The sequence below is a fragment of the Colletes gigas genome, unplaced genomic scaffold (assembly GCF_013123115.1).
Source record: "Colletes gigas isolate AHSC1104 unplaced genomic scaffold, ASM1312311v1 Colletes_gigas_Sc00007, whole genome shotgun sequence".
Classification (NCBI taxonomy): domain Eukaryota; kingdom Metazoa; phylum Arthropoda; class Insecta; order Hymenoptera; family Colletidae; genus Colletes; species Colletes gigas.
In genome coordinates, this window is record NW_025106636.1 from 9,746,896 (window position 1) to 9,766,891 (window position 19,996).

General features: G+C 47.0%; 1 protein-coding gene across 1 annotated transcript; it reads left to right on the forward strand.

The window, feature by feature from the left end:
- Positions 1 to 1,643: 1,643 nt before the first annotated feature.
- On the forward strand, positions 1,644 to 8,569 carry LOC122396618 (protein artichoke-like). Its single transcript, XM_043395177.1, has 4 exons — positions 1,644 to 1,887; positions 2,519 to 5,611; positions 6,334 to 6,677; positions 6,852 to 8,569. Exons 1-4 carry the CDS (start codon positions 1,644 to 1,646, stop codon positions 7,392 to 7,394), a joined length of 4,224 nt encoding a protein of 1,407 aa, XP_043251112.1. The 3' UTR covers positions 7,395 to 8,569.
- The last annotated feature ends 11,427 nt before the right edge of the window (positions 8,570 to 19,996 follow it).

The following is a 19,996-nucleotide window of genomic DNA, read 5'->3' on the forward strand; positions in this document are numbered from 1 at the left end:
GATCACTATTTATGCGACGCATTAACAGCCTCGGGTCGTCTCTAACCGGCAACACATCCGCGAAAAACAGAAATTATTTCACCGCGGCTGTTGAGGCACGAGAAATCCTGTTTACGGGTCGGTTTGATTAACGAATGGGAAGTGACGAATGGTGGACCGTAATTGGGACACAAAAGCGCTAACCGTGACCTAGATAAAATTCCGGGAGAAGCGCAATTTAAATGTTGCACCAAGTCTGTTCTAAAGCAATTATTCATACAACGCTCAAACTAACTAAATGGATAGCAACACCAAGGTTGGATTTCAGTAAAAATAATAATTATTACTGCTAACCTGATTCCCTATTAAACACAATGATTGCACTTATAAGCAAAACTTTTCGTTCAACTGATTTCTTATACATGAAATCTGCTCCGCGAACTTACTAACGAGAAACAGAACCCACCCGTGGCCGACTAGCGGCGAATATTCGAACTGTTTTTCGACCGACAGCTTCTGATCGTGTTCATACACGACTAGGTGTTTGGAAAATTCGTTACTGGCTACTAACAGAATCAGTATGCACGCGTGAAAAAATAATAACGGCAGCGTACTATGCGAAGGAGACGAAAGAAGGGAAAACAAACAAGCAGCGCGTGGACTGAATCGTGCGTTTCCGGTATATCAAAGCCGGACGCCAGACAGACGGGAACTCATTAGGAATCATCGACAACGACGCCGCGGGTGACTATTTAACTGATCCTCTTGATAGGATGTTTCCTTGCAAAATTATTAGCAACGGATCGAGCCGGCGTGCGCGCAGCGGAAACGCGTGTTAAGATCACGCGGTGGCACTCCCGTTCTCTCTTCCGGCTTTGCTCACGATCCACCCTGCATCGTCTGAGTAATGTTTAATTACCAGAGGCTGGGGTACAATACCATAACTAAATATTCACCATTTTCTGTTATGTTCTAATGTTATACGATCGAATGGGCATCGGTTGTTTACGGTGCTTCGAGGCGAGGACAATTATAGTTACTGGCTCAACGTGACAAACTGGAACATTTCACGCTACTCGAAAGATTCGTAATTTCCGAAGACGTCAAGGAACAGACGAGGACTGACGTTATCGTTGAGCTAACAAGAAGATTATTAAATCGCAGCCGCGTTGCGCAGGCGTCCGGCCTCGTTATAATTAAAAGACGGAGGACCAAGACGTCGTAATGACAGTTCCTCGAATCTTCTTAATGTTTTCCGCTTCGATGACGGGTAACGAAGGCAGATAAGAAAGAAGTAAAAAATGTCGTGGAAGAAGTAGACAGTACTCTTATTACGCGGAGAGGAGGGATTCATTATAGTCTGAATTGCTGCATCGATCGCTATAATTGACCGACTGCGAGACATTTCACGGATCCCTCCACTTAAAAATATAACGCGTATCGTCGTCCAAGTAATATCGTCTCTTAAATCAAATTCACCGCGCTCCATTAACACTTTCATTTCGATGATGCGACATCAATAGACGTAGAAATGAAAGTGTCAATGACCAAGCAGATCGTAATGAATTATATTTAAAAGAATTCACGAATTGGTTGCTCGTTCTATTGTTTCAGCGGGGTCCACCCTCACCACGGACGGTTGTAGCGACGAATGCAGTGCCAGGATGACGCGAGCGTTGGAGCGATGGCGAAGACGGTCTCAGGCCGCGGCCCAACACGCCCTCAGGCTGATCTTACAAATTCTACTGATACAGAATTTCGCTACCGCCCAAATAGCCAAGTGTCCGCCCCCCGAGACTATTCCAGGCTGTCCTTGTTACAATATTGAGGATGGTTTTTTCCTAGAATGCGCTGGCGCCACGGAAGAGACCCTGAGGACCACTCTGGAGGGCGTTCTGAGAGTAGGCGGTGAGTACGCGAGCTTCGAACGTAATGCAAACGCCGAGTTGTCGACATAAGGATAATGCAACTTCCGTCGTGAAAAAAAACTTTTTCGATACAACGTCGCGGCGTCCAATTTTCATTTATTAACGAAACGACCCACCGGGTTACGCTGGAATACGGTAATAACGGGAGAGATTGTTATTATAATCTGGATAACGGCGCCATGTTTGTTTCGACGCGTAGAATGGAAAATTAATTAGCGTTTAATGGCTCGCTTTGGAGCGAGGACGGATAAACGTTTCTCGTTCTTAACGAGATACCGTGGATCAGGGAAACGTCACTCCGCGCGCTGAACAAATTGAACGCGTTTGATTAAGCTTCGAACAAAACAGCGTATTAAAAGTGTAATAATACGCGGTCTCGTTAGCGGCCTAATGGTTCCGTCAATAATACTAACCCCGTCGGAGTGTTATATAATTCTCAAATCAGCTTCGTAACATTTACACACGGCTAGCCTCTTCCAAGAATTCATTATCTTTTACGTCGTCTATAAAATCCACGACGAGCATTCGGTCGACCGACGCAGCGAAATCTAAGCTTCGCGTTATCGCAGCTTAATGAAATTAATGGCCGTGCCCTTTACGACCGTTTCCAGGGGCTGGTACAATCGTGCAGTCGTTGAGCGTTTACGAGCTGGACAAAACCGTGGAGGAATTGAAAGACGGCTGTTTTCCGCGGGGCTCTCAAATCAGACACCTACAAATATCCCATTCGTCCCTGCGCGAAATAAGCGAGGGCGCGTTCGTGAACCTCAAGGACAGTTTGGAGTCGTTGGCTCTGGTATCCAGCCGTTTGTCGCACGTGCCGCAGAAGTCGTTGGCCGATCTGCGAAACCTGGTCGCGCTGAACCTCGAGGCCAACTTGATACAAGACCTCTCGTCGTTTTGCTTCTACGGTCTGAAGCTTATGAAGCTGACGCTCAAGGGCAATCAAATATCAAAAATCTCGGAATACGCGTTCGCTGGTTTAGAGAATAGTCTTAGCAATTTGGACCTGGCCGAGAACAAGCTCAAAATGTTCCCGATGGCGCCGCTGAGAAGACTAGACATCTTAGCGTCGCTGAGGCTCGCCTGGAACGAGATATCAGAACTGCCGGACGACAAGTACAGCCTGCTGACCTCGTTGCTGATCCTGGACTTGAGTAGCAATAACTTCGAGAAGTTAGCCGAGGATTGCTTCAGGTCTTGTCCCATTTTACACACGCTCTCGCTTTATTACAACTCGATAGAGACCATTCATAAGGACGCGTTCGTATCGCTCAAAGACCTGGAGTCTATCGATCTCAGCAACAATAAGATTGTGTTTCTCGATATAGCCACGTTCAAGGGGAACGAAAGACTGCGCACCATCGAATTGAGTCACAATCACATCCACTACATCGGCGGCGTTTTCGCGAGGCTGCCAGAGCTCAGGGAACTGTACCTGGCGGAGAACAATATTCTGGAAATCCCCGGAGACGCATTTATTGGTAGCGTCAGCTTGGCGGTCGTCTACCTTCAGCAGAATGCCATTAGAAGAATCGATGGGAAGGGTCTGACTAGTCTCACGCAATTGGCCCAATTGTACCTTAGCAACAATTACATCGAAAAGGTGCCGCGGGAGTTCCTCGAGCATTGCGAGAATCTCTCTTCCCTGTCCCTAGACGGCAACAAGATCCGCGAGCTTCAACCGGGCACTTTCCTGAAATTGCATCAACTGAGGGAGCTGCGTCTCCAAGACAATCACATCATCGAGGTGAAGCGCGGTGTTTTTTCGCCGCTACCGTCGTTGCTGGAACTCCATTTGCAGAACAACGCCATCACCGACATGGAGACTGGCGCGTTGAGGACGCTCAACAGCCTCCAGCACGTTAATTTACAAGGCAATCAGCTGACAGTTCTGGGCGACGTGTTCCAATTGTCAACATCCGAGTCGTCTTCCGGTGGCAGTTCTTTGGTGTCCATTCAGCTGGACAGCAACGGGCTGGCGGTGTTGCACAACGACTCCCTGCGCGGACAGGCTTCCGTCAGGATCATGTGGCTAGGTCACAACAAACTGACGCATCTGCAGGCGCCACTCTTCAGGGACTTGCTTCTGGTAGAGCGGCTCTATTTAACCAACAACTCGATATCCAGGATCGAGGATGGTGCCTTCCAGCCGATGCAGGCTCTCAAGTTTCTGGAGCTGAGCATGAACAAACTCAGTCACATCACCGCGAGGACGTTCTCCAAGTTACACAAACTCGAAGAACTGTATTTGCAGAACAATGGTTTGAGACGATTGGACCCATACGCTCTGACAGCCCTGAAGAAACTCAAGGTGCTGGACCTGGCCAACAATCAACTGACCGTCTTGCACGACGCCATGTTTCAAGAAGATCTGCCGATCGAGACGCTGAATCTGAAGAACTGCTCCATCGTGAGCGTAGAGAGCAGCGCTTTCCGTGAGCTGAGCAATCTGTCGAACCTGAACCTGGAAGATAATCTTCTTACAGCGTCTGCCTTATTGTATCTGCATATTCCTGGGCTTAGCACTCTTGCCGCATCCGGTAACAACTTCAGCCAGATCTCTGAGCACAGTTTAAACGGGCTGCCGTCCTTGCAGGAGCTGTTATTGGACCAGGCACAGATTTCTCAGCTGCCGGAGACCATCTTCGTCCTTAATCGGAACTTGGCGCGCCTGCATCTGAACAATAACTATCTTCGTAGCCTCCCGCCAGGTATCTTCGATAGGCTGTTGTCTCTTTCGAAAATTCGATTGGACTATAATCGGTTTCTGGACATCCCGTACTCCGCGCTGGCCAGTGCTCTCAATCTGGAGATCCTCACTCTCTCCCACAACGAAATCGCGAACGTGGACGTGGCCAGCTTCGCCAGTTTAAAATATATGAAGGAATTAGACCTCAGTCACAATCGGATAGAGACGATGTCCGGCTTCGCCATGGCGAACCTGTCGCGTCTGATCTCCGTGGACCTGAGTCACAATCATCTAAATGCCCTTCCGGCCAATTTCTTTGCGCACTCGTCCATGTTGCACAAGGTGGACTTGTCCGAAAACAAGTTCAGACAGATCCCAGCTGTGGCGTTGTCCGGCCAAAACCTTCCCGCGTTGCGTTGGTTGAACCTTACGAGAAATCCACTCAACAGAATCCACGATCTTGCCTCGGAGGCTATGTACCCTATCCTCCAAGAAGTCCACATATCTGGCACCAACTTGAGCATAGTTACGTCTCAGGACTTTGAAGCATTTCCAGCTTTGCTGCATCTGTTTTTGGGTCAGAATGGCATCCTGAGGGTATCGCCAGGTGCATTCAGAAGCTTGCCCAATCTTTTGACGCTGCATCTTGGAATGAACAGCTTGGAGATCCTGCCCAAGGAGAGACTACAGGGTATGGAGCATCTAAGGATTCTGAACCTCACCCATAATCGACTGAAAGAGCTCGAAGAATTCCCCGAAGACCTAAAATCGCTTCAAATACTGGATCTTTCGTACAATCAGATCGGAATCGTGGACAAGGTGACGTTCAAGAACTTGGTCAGCCTGGTGGAATTGCATCTCTACGGGAATTGGATTAACGCCATCTCTAGCGAAGCGTTTAGACCTTTGAAAAAGCTACGACTATTAGATCTGAGTAGAAATTACCTGGAAAATCTACCGCTGAACGCGTTTCGACCCCTGGAGACACAGATACGGAGCTTACGCGCTGAAGGTAATGTTCCCTAATTTATTTACACCTAGGATATAGTGTAAACACGCCGAGGGGCTGAATTTGCTTTAGAACGACGAATGTGGAAAGCGACGCGCGTCGAAAATCGTCAAGTCATTTTGAAACATCGTCGGAAGGAACGTATGCAGCAAAGAGAAAAGCAGAGATTTTTATTAATGTAGTATCAATGTTTCGTTTGCTTGCGCGACTTTTATTCAACGAGCACGCGAGGCAGAGAGAATAACAGTGTATGTATCGAAGCTATCGATCCAAATGGAGTTACTGCTGCTGGAAATCCAATCATATCACTGGTCACGTACAATCGTCTCGAATCGATACTCAACATCGGCACAATCAAACACGCTCTGCCATTCTGTCTCATTCTCTCCTCTCGAGTCTGCAAACTAGTCCCTTACGAAAGTATAATGTCCACCACCTGCTACCCTTAATCCGCCCCAAAAGATTTTCAAATTTAGCAGAGGACACCGTGAACACGCGTCGCTGTCCACGTGCTGCTTTCTATATCAATGTTTCAATGGCTTCAGATTTTAACAGCGCACGATTAGACTTTGTTAAATTAATTCCGTGTGAAATAACGAACGAGTAAGCGTCCAGTCAATTAATTTTAGAGCAGACGCCCTGGTATTTTCTCATCCAGGTTATCGATTACATCAACAGGGAAAATACAACCCTCTCTAACTCGATCGTTCCGTTGATGTTCACAGAGAATCCGTTACATTGCGGCTGCGAGTCGCAAGAACTCTGGGAATGGTTGAGGGACCATCAGAAGCTGGTTAGCGGAGTAGGTGGTGGTCGCGGTCGCGGAAGAAACGGCGTCGGGGTCGGAGATGTCGAGGGCGGTCTACTGAGATGCGAGCAGCCGCCGGAGCTTCGGGGTTTGGTTTTCCTCGATCTCGACCCTCACGCTTTCTGCTCTGCTCCGTTGGTCCTGAAACTCGCGATTCAGGACATCCAGCCGTTTTCTGTACTCGTGTCCTGGCAGAGCAGAAACCATTCCGGTCTGCATGGCTACCAAGTGGCCTACCATGCGCTGGACAATGTCGACGAGGTGAGTCCTTCGATAAAACCAACTCTTAGAAATAGTTAATTGGTCAATTAGAGTAGTCTTGATAGTAATTTGTAAGTTGAACATTTAGTCGCGCGTGAAAGACGATGTTCGAAAAAATATGAAATATCTGATGGTGTACGAAATTCATGTCAAGTTACGTTGTTTACGTTTCAGGTACGAGGCAAGCTACTTGACCCGAAGGCACGTTCGGTGAGGCTGACAAAATTGGCCTCGGACACCCGGTACTTGATTTGCGTTCTCGGTCTGGGCAGCTGGGGCACGCCAATCCCGGAAGACATCGGTTCTTGGCAATGGAATGCCTCTCACGACGACGTGATCGAGGGCTCTGCCCTTCCCGTGATGGTCAATTCACCCACGAGCCTCTGTACGGAGGTCAGAACCCTGGACGCGCCGGACTCGATAGTGGGTGACGGAACGATGAGCGATAGAGGAGGTTTGGCGAGCATCCTGACGAGGAGGTTGGGCCTAATAGTCGGCAGTTGCATGGGCTTTGTCGTGTTCGTGGTCCTGATCTCTGTGTTGGGCTACATGAAGATGAAGAAACAGAGGTCCACGGAGAAGAGGGATCAGCCTCTAGCCTCGAACCCGCAGACCTACATGACCTACAGACACTACTCGCTGCAGAGCGGCGACAGAGCGGACAACGCTTGCCCTAGCTTCATCAGCAATATCGGCACCACGCCTCTGAACTCGTAGCACAAACCGAAAGAGTCTCGCAAAGAGGCTGATCATCGTAGCATCGAGATGAAGAGCGCTCCCGGCTGCGTGGGTATCTTTGGATGAGGACCCGGACCAGCGAACACGCCGAAGAACGTCAACAACTGAGGCCCCGTTGTCACGTGCCAGGTTTCGTTTCGTTCTTCGAGATTCACCCTGGAGGTGCGGGCGTCCAGTCCTGGTGATAGACTGATTTCACTCGTAGAGGTAGCTAGGACGAACGATTTCAGAATGAATTCTAACGTTAACGAATCAACGCTGGTTTTGATTAAGTGCCAAAAACTGATACGCGTAGATCTTGACCAGGACACAGCGAACTAGTTTGATCCGTCGATCTGCCCGAAAGGTAGGTTCCAAGTGTCAGTGAAAGACAAAAGCCATTACTCGCGTGCCAAAAGTTCTACAGACTCGATTCACAGAGCCAAAAAGTCCATGAAGGGACTCGACGGTATTGCTCAGTCGACCGATTGTCTGTTATCGAACAGATCCTCCGACCATTTACGAGAACCGAACAACGACATAAAGGATCCCTTTTTGGAACAATTCGAATCTACTCCTACGAAGACTGATTTTTTAATGCCGTTTCCCCCTCATAATTTCGACGCTCATATTGTATGTACGATACCGTCACACACTTTCTTTGTAAATAATAGCGTACGAAAGCTGTCGCGACTTAACGATGTTCGTATTGACGCTCGTATATTCCGAGAGGAAACTCGACCTCTTAATAGTGCTGCGCAAGCAATATTACACTTACTCGTATCGATAGTCCCAAAACGATCAGCACTAAACTTAATTAAGAAGTGGTCTTTTAGAAGACTCGATGTTTCTTTCTTTTTTTTTTCTCTCACAATCTCTCTTTATCTTTCTCTATCTCTCCATTTCACTCTCTGTAAGCGACCACCACCGAAAGATCCGGAAGCCGGCGGTCTCGTCTTTGTAACGGAAACCGCCGTGTCCGATCATCCGGGAACCAGAACTTCTCGAATCGCGACTGATTAACGCGTGACTCCTGCCAAGAAATGAGAACAGAGAATCGATTTCGAGTTGCCAAATGTTACACGGTGACGTTGTGGAAGATGGATTTATTGTATATAGATAGAAGATATGTATACACATAGCATTCTTTATTATAGACTAGGATTTCGGTTAATAAAAATACACCAAAGCTACGAATCCATTGTCTCCTTTGTTGCTCCACGAGTTTTCTTCCCCGTTTTCAAGGTGCAAGATATTTTTTGGGGATCTCCACTAAGTCATCGCTGGTCATTGGATAACGCATGGTAAGAAAAAATTCTAATTTTATGTACTTGACAACTCATTCAACGCGAGATTCGAAGCTTACACGGCCAATTACTCTATGTAAATTCCCTAACTACATTTAAGCTATGGAGCCTGGCTTGACAGGGTCAAAGACACCTGATGCTGAGGCTTGATTTACATTAGCGGTTCGATCACATTGCTGACAGCCTGAACACGGCTCAATCAGATGATACTCGACTATCTGGAATGTTCGAAAGGTTATGCAAACTCTATATGACATGTACGACTAAAACGCGATCTTATTCAGCAAGTTAGCTTCTGTATCGATTTATCGATCACGGATGAAAACACCTAAATAGTAGAGCAGAAGTAGACACCTAACTCTTAAAGTTGATAGTAAAAGATCTCTCGAAAATCCACTCTTCGTATCGCGCAACACGAATACCAATCCGACCGATATTCGAACCGAATGGAACTTCCGAGGGCGTATCGTAGACGATCCATTAAGTCACATCCCATACGACTAATTAATTAATTATAATGGCGAGTCGGTCCAGGCAGCTTAGAGCGAGCTTGCGGTTCGCTTAGGTTCCGTAATTAACTCCGGGTCAGGCCGAGTATATCCCAGAGCGTCAATCAGTTCCGATCTGGCACGTCGAAACCAAAACAACCCGCTCCGGGGATATATCGAATTGCTCGCTTCCAATAATGCTCGCTTGGATGCGCATCCGCTCAGCAACGATGCTACGCTGAATGATTCAACCCGCATGCGATTAGCTAACCAGGAAAACAGAGAAAACTAGAAATCGAATACCTACTCTAATCTAATCTAATGGAAAATATCACAAATATGTCGCTAGCGAAAGGTCTCGAACGATAAGAGGATCTGTAGGTGTAGCAAATTTTTCAAAATTTAAACGATTATGAACCATGTTGTCTACTCTACAGTGACAGTAATAAGTCACGATGAAACTTGAAAGAAATCCCAAGTTTTGAAAATATTGAGCAATGCTCGAATCGATATCGGGTCTGGGTTAGAGATATAATTAGCCACGAAATATTGCTAATAAATATTGTTCTGCGTTCGTTGTTCTTTGAGAGAGGCAGTGCTGTGTATAATGGAGAGACGAGTTGACACATTCTGATTGGATTTTGTCGAAAAGCACGCCCGCGGCATTGTCGATTGAATTAACCCGAGCTACGTCGACGAAGAACCGGCCACCGTGCCAGTATATGGGATTAGCATGAAAGCAGCCTTGATTCAAAGCTCGCGAGAAAAGATCCTGGCAAAACCAGTCCATTAATAGAGCCCCGGACTCGGCTCGCAATTACGAAACGTAATTAACTCCGAGAGTTCGCGTAGCAGCCATATGTCAGATATCTCCGTTTCGCGGATCTGTCGGAAACATAAATAATAAAATTTACAGAAACAGGAATTCGTAGCTCGAGTTAAACATCACGAATAGCGACGTAATACCGTGTACTTTATCGTAAATCTGCTACTTTTGCAAAGATTTTTCATTGAAAATGAGGCTCTAACCGTGCGTCACGTATTACATATCCTTTTTCTAGACTGCAATAGTACAATGACATGTTTGAAATCTCAATGACCGAAGCAAATTCCGAACTAGGTACAGCAATCTCTGCCGAACATCAAATTGTAAATCGCTCTCTATGTTATGGAAGACCCCAAACTCTGTTATCAGTCTTCACGCCCTCTCATTATACTATTCCATCTGGTACCTATTGGTAAACCCTACAGAATACTAGGTGCTACAAGGGGCCTTCGAATTCTAAGCACGGCTATTAATAAGGAGCTATCCGCTGCGAGGACCGGTTACGGACAGTAAGCACCGCCACCAGCGGCTTATACCTGTGTTCGAATAAATTGGACTCCCGCGAGGGAGGGTAAACTGTATTACAAATGTCTGACAAAACAAATTTAAAGTCAGAAAGTTAGTCTCGCCGATTCTCTGATCCGTAACCTCCATCGTAGATCGAATAAAATTGAAAATTTAAAGAAAACTAATACGTGAACTAATCAATTGCATATATCCGAACGCACGCTGATGCATTAAGCGAGGCAATACTGCACGCGCTCGTGTAACTCGCGTACACCGTCGGTCCAGAAGCGTGATCAGGGTTAGAAATATGTAACTGATTGATTACTCACTGATCAAAATTATGGAAACCTAACAACGATGTCGCGAACAACATCTTTGAGATTTACGATCGCGCGAGCCCGTTGAACGCCACGGTGCCGTGCATTTTCATGCTCGGCGTTAATAAACGATAGAACGATTTACTTGCCAGCTCTGGCCATTCCTCGGTTCAAGCGACGCGTTATAAATAATGGCCGCATCCATTGAGCCCTCTCCTCCGTTCCGGCCGCAGCTCGTGCAGCCCCATTGTTAACCTTTCGCTCCGTAGACCGGCCCAGCGGCGTGCAGTTTCCAAGTGCACCTATTAATAAGGAGCGCAGCACGCCGTTAGAGCGTGCAGTGTAACTGCACTCCTAGCAAGATACCAGGCCGGCTACGAACACCGCCAGAGAGAAAAGGCTTGGGCTCTATAGCAACGACGCAGTCTGTAACGCTGCACTCTCGAGGAACTTGCTACAGAAGCAATTGTATTAGACTCCGTATCCACGTCTCGCCGCACGGGGCACAACGTACAGTATCCTTTTTCTCATCTTCCGCTACCCCATCACCCCTTCCTCGTCCATGTTTCGCCCCTATCTTTTCCTTGCTTCCATTGTTTCCTCGATTCTCTTGCTTGTTCAAAAGCAAGAACCTCCTGTGTTGAATGTGTACGCGTCTCGGAGCGAGACGCTGAAGAATTGGAATTTTTTGCGCTCTTGGCATTTGATAAATCACGAATACAATTATCATTTTTGGTACTGAGTTTCCATGAAACTTCGCAGGCTTGTACAACGGTAAGAATAAATGTTGCGTATTTCTTTAAGGGCGATTATTCGAGCCTAAGGGGCGGAAGTACCCCCCAAAGCTTCAAATTTTCGATGAAAAGTTTGTTCACCGGGTCGTTCAAACTGCAGGAACATAAATATTGATTCGTTGCGTTATATCGAGGGACGAATACGACGTTTTAACGAGGGAATGTTCAGACTGTATCGAAAACTTTTGAATATTCCGGTTAAAAAATGCACCACAAAAAGGGAGAAAAACTCGAGGACATGTTTACGCGCAATTGCGTGAGAAATTGAACGCGTAACCCAATATGGTGCGCACCGCACGCAAGGCCCGTGAAAATTAATGCGTCGCGCATTATTTTCGCAAAGCCCTGTAAAAGCGAACAACCTATACGTCGTCCAACCAGTAACAAATAATTAATATTTATTCACTATTTGCTGGAAAATAAACATGTCCCGCGGCGCGGCGTTTACGAAATCGCCATACGCGTTCCGAGGCGCGATTTCGACATCGTCGGACTCGTTGCTTTTCATGGCACAAAATAATTTTTCATCGTCAGTCTATTAAATATTTCTTCATCAGATTTTTTCATTATTACCAATGATTATATGTGAATGAAAAATTCGCAACGAAGCGCGGCGAAAAATAAGGTTATCGAGCCTAACTTCGGTGATAAAACGTAACCCCAACTTTTACGATAATATGGGCTATGTAGACCGTATTCGTTAAAAAAGATTTAAGGAAATTGGTCGTTTTCGAAGATCGTTTCACAACTTTTCGAGACATTTAGATAAGCTGGCAATTATATTCGAAATGGAATTGGCGGTACGGTCGTTCCAGCGGATCAAAGACCAACCCAAAAGGACCGAGACAAACGCTCCCGGAATTCACGCTCTTTGTGAGAGTTAAAATTCCTTCGGTCGCGATTAAACGTTGATCTGTAATGGCAATTGACCAGAGTCCGGAGCAGCGTAATGCCCGTTGACTACCGTAATCCCCTTTCCTACAATACGTCAAACATCGATAACGTTAATCGCGCTCTTCGAAAGGTAATCGCGCTACAAGCGATAACTGCTGCGAACGTTTCGATAGTCTAATTTTACGGTCGGCCCGATCTCGTTAGAATAATGCCCGGCAGGCAGCGCGATAAATCCACCCGTGCGTATTATAATGGATTAATATAATTCAATAAAATGGACCGGGGGCATGGCTACCGATTAATGCAGCCCGTTGACATTCCCATGCGTTACGATGACTGCGCGCGACTCGGATAACGACGAATAACGCCGTAGCGCGCCGCGACCACTCGTTACAATAACTCCATTATGCGCCGCCAATATACAGCGTTGTTCGAGCTCATTTCGACGCGCTGGGAAGGGACGTTTCAGGGACAACCAACAATGAAGATATACGCGCGCTACCAATAATAATGTTACTGCCTCGGGTAATTGCATCCACGATGCTTGTTGGCTTGATTTTTTACCCAACTTTGGTTACCTTGTAGACCATTATCATCAAAACCACCCAAATGTATTATCTGTCCACGATTTTCTGAATTTGCGAAGCATTTAACCTTCCGGAAGTCACCATACATTTCCTATGACTCGCTCAAGATTTTCTCGCGGGGCAGTATACACTTTCCGTGGGGCACGCCAGATTTTCCGTGGTTCATCCAGATCTTTTCTGCGATACACTTTCTTCAATTCGTCGTTTTCAATCCACAAGCACGACAATATAGAAACAATGCGCCGAATATTACGCGTCCCATCGGCGAAATTCGCCGTGTCCCAGTTGAAACGATTGATTGCACTCATGCAGTCACTTTTTTCCACCATTCGTCCGCGTTTGTCGGGCACGCGTTAACCGTGCAATCGCGCGCCTAGCATCGCGAATAATTCTAGCCGTTCGCAAAGTGCATTTAATCCATTTTCATAAGCGACGTTCCGAAAATACGTCCCCACCCCCCACTCTTTGCATAATAACAATATCGATGATTTTCATTGAAATGGAAATCCCGGACAACAGTAGGCGTGATTGCGAAAATACGGTGACGGCAGGTTTCTAGCGTATAATCGCGCGTAATCGGGCAGAAAATCTGCGTGCCCGTGCCGGGGAACAATAATTGCGGACCGCTAAAAATGGTACGAACACTTTTGCGTATAATACTATTCCTGTTCGTCGTATGGGAGACGCGAAGTTAACTAGGAGCCGCTTGTTCTCGCACGTTTGCGCAAAAGAAAAGAAAAGTTCCGATTGTTTCGCCAAACGAGAAACAGCATTCCAAACTAGCGATTCTGTTCCCGTTTGGTCGTTTTCATCGGCCGTACGTACGCGTCGCGTCGCTTCCCGAACTCGTTGGAAATTGTTTTTCAAACGAAACACATTGTGGTCCGCGATGGTCTTTATTATCACCCTTCGTTCGCGGTTGGTTCGACGCGCGCTAATTATAAAATTCCGAATAAACGTGCAGAATTCAAATACACACACACGGCAGAACGAGCCTACCCCAGCAACGCTGACCATGTTTCTCAACATGTTGCCAAAACTCTATAGCAATTAAATTGCAAACTCGATTCCGCGTGCCGACCAGAGGCAAAATCGAGACTGGCAGAAATTGCGTTCGCCACGTACTGAAACCGCGGCGACGCGGAGAATATCGTTTCCGCGTTTTTAACAAGGCCACCGTGTCACGGAGAGAGGAACAACCGCAGATCCACCTCCTATTTCCGAGACGTTTTAACGAGGCCGCAAACCGAACAATAAAAAGCGACGATAATCCGAGCGGAACGTCACAAAGTTCCACGAACGAGCGTCCGATCCTTTAAGATCGTTCATCATCCGCCTATTCTTAATGTATGCACGACCAATATATCCAACAACAGACTTTAACGAGACCAACCCCCTTTTGTGCTAGAGGACTCTCAGACATCGTCTCCATGGCCCTCTTATTGTTGTGCCTTCCAAGCGGTGTGGGGCGAGGAAAGTGGAGTGGGAGTCAGCCACGTTCCACGGCAGACACTGAACATCCCCCGACACCGGCACCAGGGACTCGCGACAAAACCCTGAGGAAGCATTTGGGATTTAGGTCACGCGCCAGTTCTCTGGCGGAATGAAAGAGAGAGTATGGCACGTACAATGCTCTCCTGATCCATTGACGAATCTCTCTTTTATAGAGCTTGTGCCGCGAGACGAGTTCTGGGCATGTGCGAACAATTAGACCTGGATTTTATAGCATCCAAGATCACCAAGGGGTCTAAAGATCGTTACCTCTGACGCTCGATGACACAAGACACGTTTTTCTTCTTTAAACTGCAGATTAATCTAACACAGACTCGCCTCACCTATCATTGGATAGTTCAAATTATCGTTGAATAAATAGTGGGATGAAAGAGAGTCTATGCCGCGGAGAACAACCACTTGATTTTTTAACGAATTCCTCTTTTACGTGGCGCATGTTGCGAACACCAGAGGTTCGTTCCACCGCAACAATTTTGCAATCTATGGTCCTCGATTTTTTTTACAGTAAAAAGACTACCGCGATATACTCGGCCGCCGATAGCACTTTTCATCAATTACCGCCAACAGCGGAGGGATTAATGGTCACTCTTGCTCTAAAAGGCACAACAAGATGCTCGTGCCTTTCTATAAATTAATCGACGTATTAAATTGACGATTCGAAGAACCGAGTTTCGAAAATTCAGCGACTTTGAATTAGAATTTGCGGTGTATCTTACGGCTCCAAGTACGTCCGATCGACAAAAAGTTCAGACGGCGAATCACCGTCGGGAATCTGGAAATATGATTATAAGACTCGCGGAATCCCCACCCGCTCACGATTCTCTAAACTACTCGGCGGGAAATGGGAATCGATTCGCATGAAAAGGGAACAGGACAACCCCTGGATTGCGCGATAAACGCGCAATACCTTTATCTCTTCCGTCCTGCCACTCTTCCGAAGACTTCTCGAAATTCTGAGAACAGAATGCACGGTTCCGACGATTGGTAGATTCCCGAGTCGCTCCACATTCTCACAAAACTGTGATTCCCTTATCGTCGAATACGATTCGTTTTGACACGCACTAGAATGCGAAAGAAATCATGGCGTAAGACTGCAAACCGCCAGATTGAATCGATCAATCCTGCTTTACTTCCACGAGGAATTAAATATTATAGATAAGTACAATAGCTCTCTCTTTCGACAAACAAAATCGGCGATCGCCAATTCAATCAAAAGCAAACATTGGAGCTCTTGCGAGACGGCTCGGGCCTCCACTCGAGAAAGTAATTCAAACTGAAAGACAGGACGCTGAGAGCACAGACTAACCAAATGCTTAGAACGAATAAGTACAGATCCAGATAAGAAAATAAACGGCGAATAAGAGTAGCAAAGGTAAACAGCCTGCCTTCCGAGGCTCTACGATAAAGACAATTTAAACCACTTTGGGTTTGCTTCAACGTCAGCTCCAGACTGCGCTTTTCATCGCGTTTGCGTCGTAAATTAAAAGAAATATGCTCGTGAAATGAAAGAAATGCAAGGAACATTTTCATGAGGATCACGTTTCAACTCGTCTGACTGGATCCTATAACCTAAACCACCTGACATTAATGTTTACGATCTTAAGTGTTCTCTGGAAACAGTAATACGGAAAGAAGAAACGGAGGAGAGCTGAAAAGGACGAGGGAGTATTAAAAGCTTACTCCGATGGGTATCTGCGATACCCAACAGATTCTACAGCTTATCTGCCGTAAGTCTATCATCTGAATCACCTAACATCAACTTTCACGACGTTAACTGTTCTTTCTTAAACGGTAAAGAGTGAAACATAAAGGAACTTCATTTTGGGACTGCTGGTGAACAGTGTGATGCGCTATACCAGCAGGTGGACTTTTATTCTAGAGTCTTATCTCATCTTAGAGCCAAAGATTCCCGTCCCAAGACTGTATTCGACCCATACTCATAGCCAGAGCCTCGTTAGCTGGCAACGCCATTGCCCAGCGTCCACCGCGTGGAGGTGAGGTTGGCTCATGCTGTGGGGGCAGGAGGAGGGTGCAATACCTCCCCCACAGCTTTGGACAGCCACTGCTGATGAACAGAGAAACAAGGATAATATATAAGAATCAGTGGTGATCGTGTACTTGCGAGAATGGTAAACGTTGGGTGCCCCTCTAGTGGCGAGCGCTGGAGGTACTGGAGTGTTGGAGGACGACGGGACATACGTGTTCACAATACTCGTACGTTAATCGAAGAAAGTTGCGATTCTCTGTTGCATTAGACACGACTGGTTCGGCCAAGGAACGCGTAAAAGCGATTCAAAGTAACCGGAACCGAAAGAACATTTACGCGGCATCGAACGATACGGGGTCTCGCGTCCCCGGCACAGAGAGTGAGACCTTTGCTATGCAGGAAATTCAATGAGCCTCGAACAAACATTTCCGGTTCCGTAACGACGCATTCGGGAAAGCAGACGGCGCATGCAAAGTCGAGCATTCCGTGAAATGGGGAATAGAGGGGGTGGGAGGGGTTGGGGAGAGGTGGCGGCTTTGTGCCTGGCACAAAGAGAATCCCGGAGCTGCGAGATTACGTAAAACGACACGTGTCTGTCTCGTTCCTCGATCGTAACTGCCTGCCGTTGAACTCTTTCTCGCGAAATATTCGCCCGCTCTTTGCTTTCCCATTTTCACCGCGGCGAAACGGAGGAACACGGGCGAACATTTTTCTTCGTACGGATTCTAGGCCCCTCCCACGAACCCACAACCACCTCTCTATTCAACCGAACCGCCTTGTTCCCCCGAGCGAACGAAAAGACGCGCTCGGATATTGTTTCTGCTCGTGGCTGAGACGAACGACGACTCCGCGAATATTGTCGCGGACCTTAAACGCGAATTTAATAGAATTTGTTTTCTAGTTCAATTCCTTGTAACTTTGGAAATTCGTAGCGTTTTACCACGATTTTTAATCGCCAAGTTTGATAATCGCTGCATCGAACACGTTTCCACTAGTTGTAGTGAAGTTGCAAATTGAAAAAATTATTTTTCCGCGCTAAACGATCGTTTCCCCTGATTTCGGTATGAATTTAGCCGATAGTGTGTCGTGGTTTTATGAGAAATAAACGTGGCCAGTAAACGAGGGATGATTTCCCATGGTGCACGCGAAATTTTCGATTCCATAAATTCTGCTGGGAAATGGCGCGCCTCGAAACGTTACATTACGTCGTCGCTTGTTATAATTTGCGTACGCGTCCGTCAAAATTACAGCCCGGCAACACTTGTGCATTGCATTACGAAGATTGAGCGGCGGGAATTTATGCGCGCCGCGTTGCTCCAATAAAATAAGTTAGTTTGCCGTTATTTTACCGCGTATCATTTCCACTGATCGCGTTAATTTCTAGATTCGCGAAATTTTGCAGCCACCGAACTGTATCCGTGTTTATGACTCTATATCGTCATCTTGCGAGTTCACCGCCAGAGGGCAACTGTGTCTCGATGTACGCATAACCTCAAAAAATGCAACTTTTACTAAAGAAATTATCGGTATAAACGATACAGTACCGATACTTGCTACGATGCCCGAATTGAATCCACCTAATTAACACTTGCCTCGGCCGGCTTCGCAGTCAATAAAACGCCAAAGTAAGGTACAACTTCCTACGGAACGAAGGGGTTCATAAACCGCTTGATCAAATAGGGGCAACTTTCCAATCGGAAGTGCTCTCCAAGCGGGCGCTGGCTGCGTCAAGGGTGAAACACAATCCGCCTTTCCAAGAAGTCGTCGAAAGTTGGGCTTTTTTATCGCCGAGCGGCAAGTTCCCGCGCGTTGCATCGCGCAGTGATTAAATCCAGGCCGGAGGAATTGAAACAACGGTGCCGCGGCGCAGAAACTTCCTAATTGATATTCACCTGGCCCACCTCTACGTAAAAAATGAAGGAAAAAAAATCCGGTGGTTCCGTTCCGTCCCAGACCCGGGGATTTTCATTGTCCAATTCCGCGGGTCGAATCATTGCCCCGGGATGGAAAATTACAGTTTAATTCGCGGCCGCACGCTATCGAAAGCGCGAGCCAGCTACGAGAACTCTCATTACCTTAATACCCCGCTTCGACCCGGAATACGCCCGACGAAATTACTACGAGGCTTAACGGTAACACCCCGCTGAAACTACTGGCAAAAGGAAAGGGGAAAGGGAAGAGGTTAGGCGAATCTCACTCTCTGAACGTAAGATTGAGTTAGACTGCCGGACGGGGTTTGCGTATCGCGGTACTTCCTCGCCTCCGCGCTGGCTTAGCCTGATGGGATGTTTCTTCCATCCTCCGACAATATGCTGCTTTGTAGCTCTTTGTTGTTTTCGTTCACGGCAGATTAATCCCGTGGATCGTGAACGAGGGTCGTCGGAAATTCGTTGGAGCTTGTGTTTCGAGGTGAAGATCAGGGTCTTTGTAGGCAAATTGAACTCCGCAGAAAATTTGATTAGGTATGGGGTTAGAACTTGCATCCTACGCGAAACTAGAGGGTGTTCTGCGATCGTTTATTAATTTGTGAGAAGTTGTACGAACTGGTATTGCCCAATTAATCTATTTGATGTTTCTTGTAATAACCTAATCTTCATGCCGGCTCATTTGTTAAAGACATTTTAAAAAAACGTGCTCCTCTGTGAGTTACGCAAGTAACCTCACCGGGGACAATGAAAGGAACAAGTGGGCGGAACGTTCTTTGTCGCGAAGTTTATTGTTAGAATTTCCGGTGGGTCACGGAAGGGGAAACGAGGAGACACGATAGAAGACGGCGTTATTTCGGTGAAAATTCCTCAAATAAATATTTTCGTCTCGCGCCAACCAATTTCCTCCCCTTCGGTTCGACAGCGTCCCGTTTCCGGTCCGGATTCGACGTTCCGCGCGGACAGGGACGAACGGGAAGTAGCCGTAGTGGAATTCGTGAGAATCTGGGTCGGCCAGGCATTGTTGGTCACCGGGCCGACGATAACCGACTTTTCTCCAAAGATTCTGCAAATCGAATCGCGAATCGACTGTGCCCGGCCGACTGGAAATGTGACGGGGCCAAATCTCGCGGCGAATTCGGGACGAGGAGAAACCCTCCACGGGTGAAACGTTCCGGTTCTTTACTCCCTTTTCCCTTGTACTCGACGCAGTCGCCCGTAATGGATACGGAGATAGATAGCTGCGTCCACACAGGGTCGTTGACCGTGCAGGTTTTAAACGTCCGTCGAACTGTTGCAGCACACCGCTGACTGGTGCAGAAATCTCTCGAGGCTTGTTCTATCGCGTAGGCTGGTACCTCCATTTATCTATTAGTTCTTCATTTTTTCTGGAGATTTAGCGCGGACAAAGCCTCCTGTTGCTGGGCATGTCAAACGCTGTGTGGAAACTATCAGAGC

Excerpts from the sequence above, each read along its gene's own strand:
- LOC122396618 (XM_043395177.1), top strand. The coding sequence starts at position 1,644 with ATGACGCGAGCGTTGGAGCGATGGCGAAGACGGTCTCAGGCCGCGGCC. Across the intron at positions 1,888-2,518 it reads GGGCGTTCTGAGAGTAGGCG|GGGCTGGTACAATCGTGCAG; the intron begins GTGAGTACGCGA and ends GACCGTTTCCAG. Across the intron at positions 5,612-6,333 it reads ACGGAGCTTACGCGCTGAAG|AGAATCCGTTACATTGCGGC; the intron begins GTAATGTTCCCT and ends TGATGTTCACAG.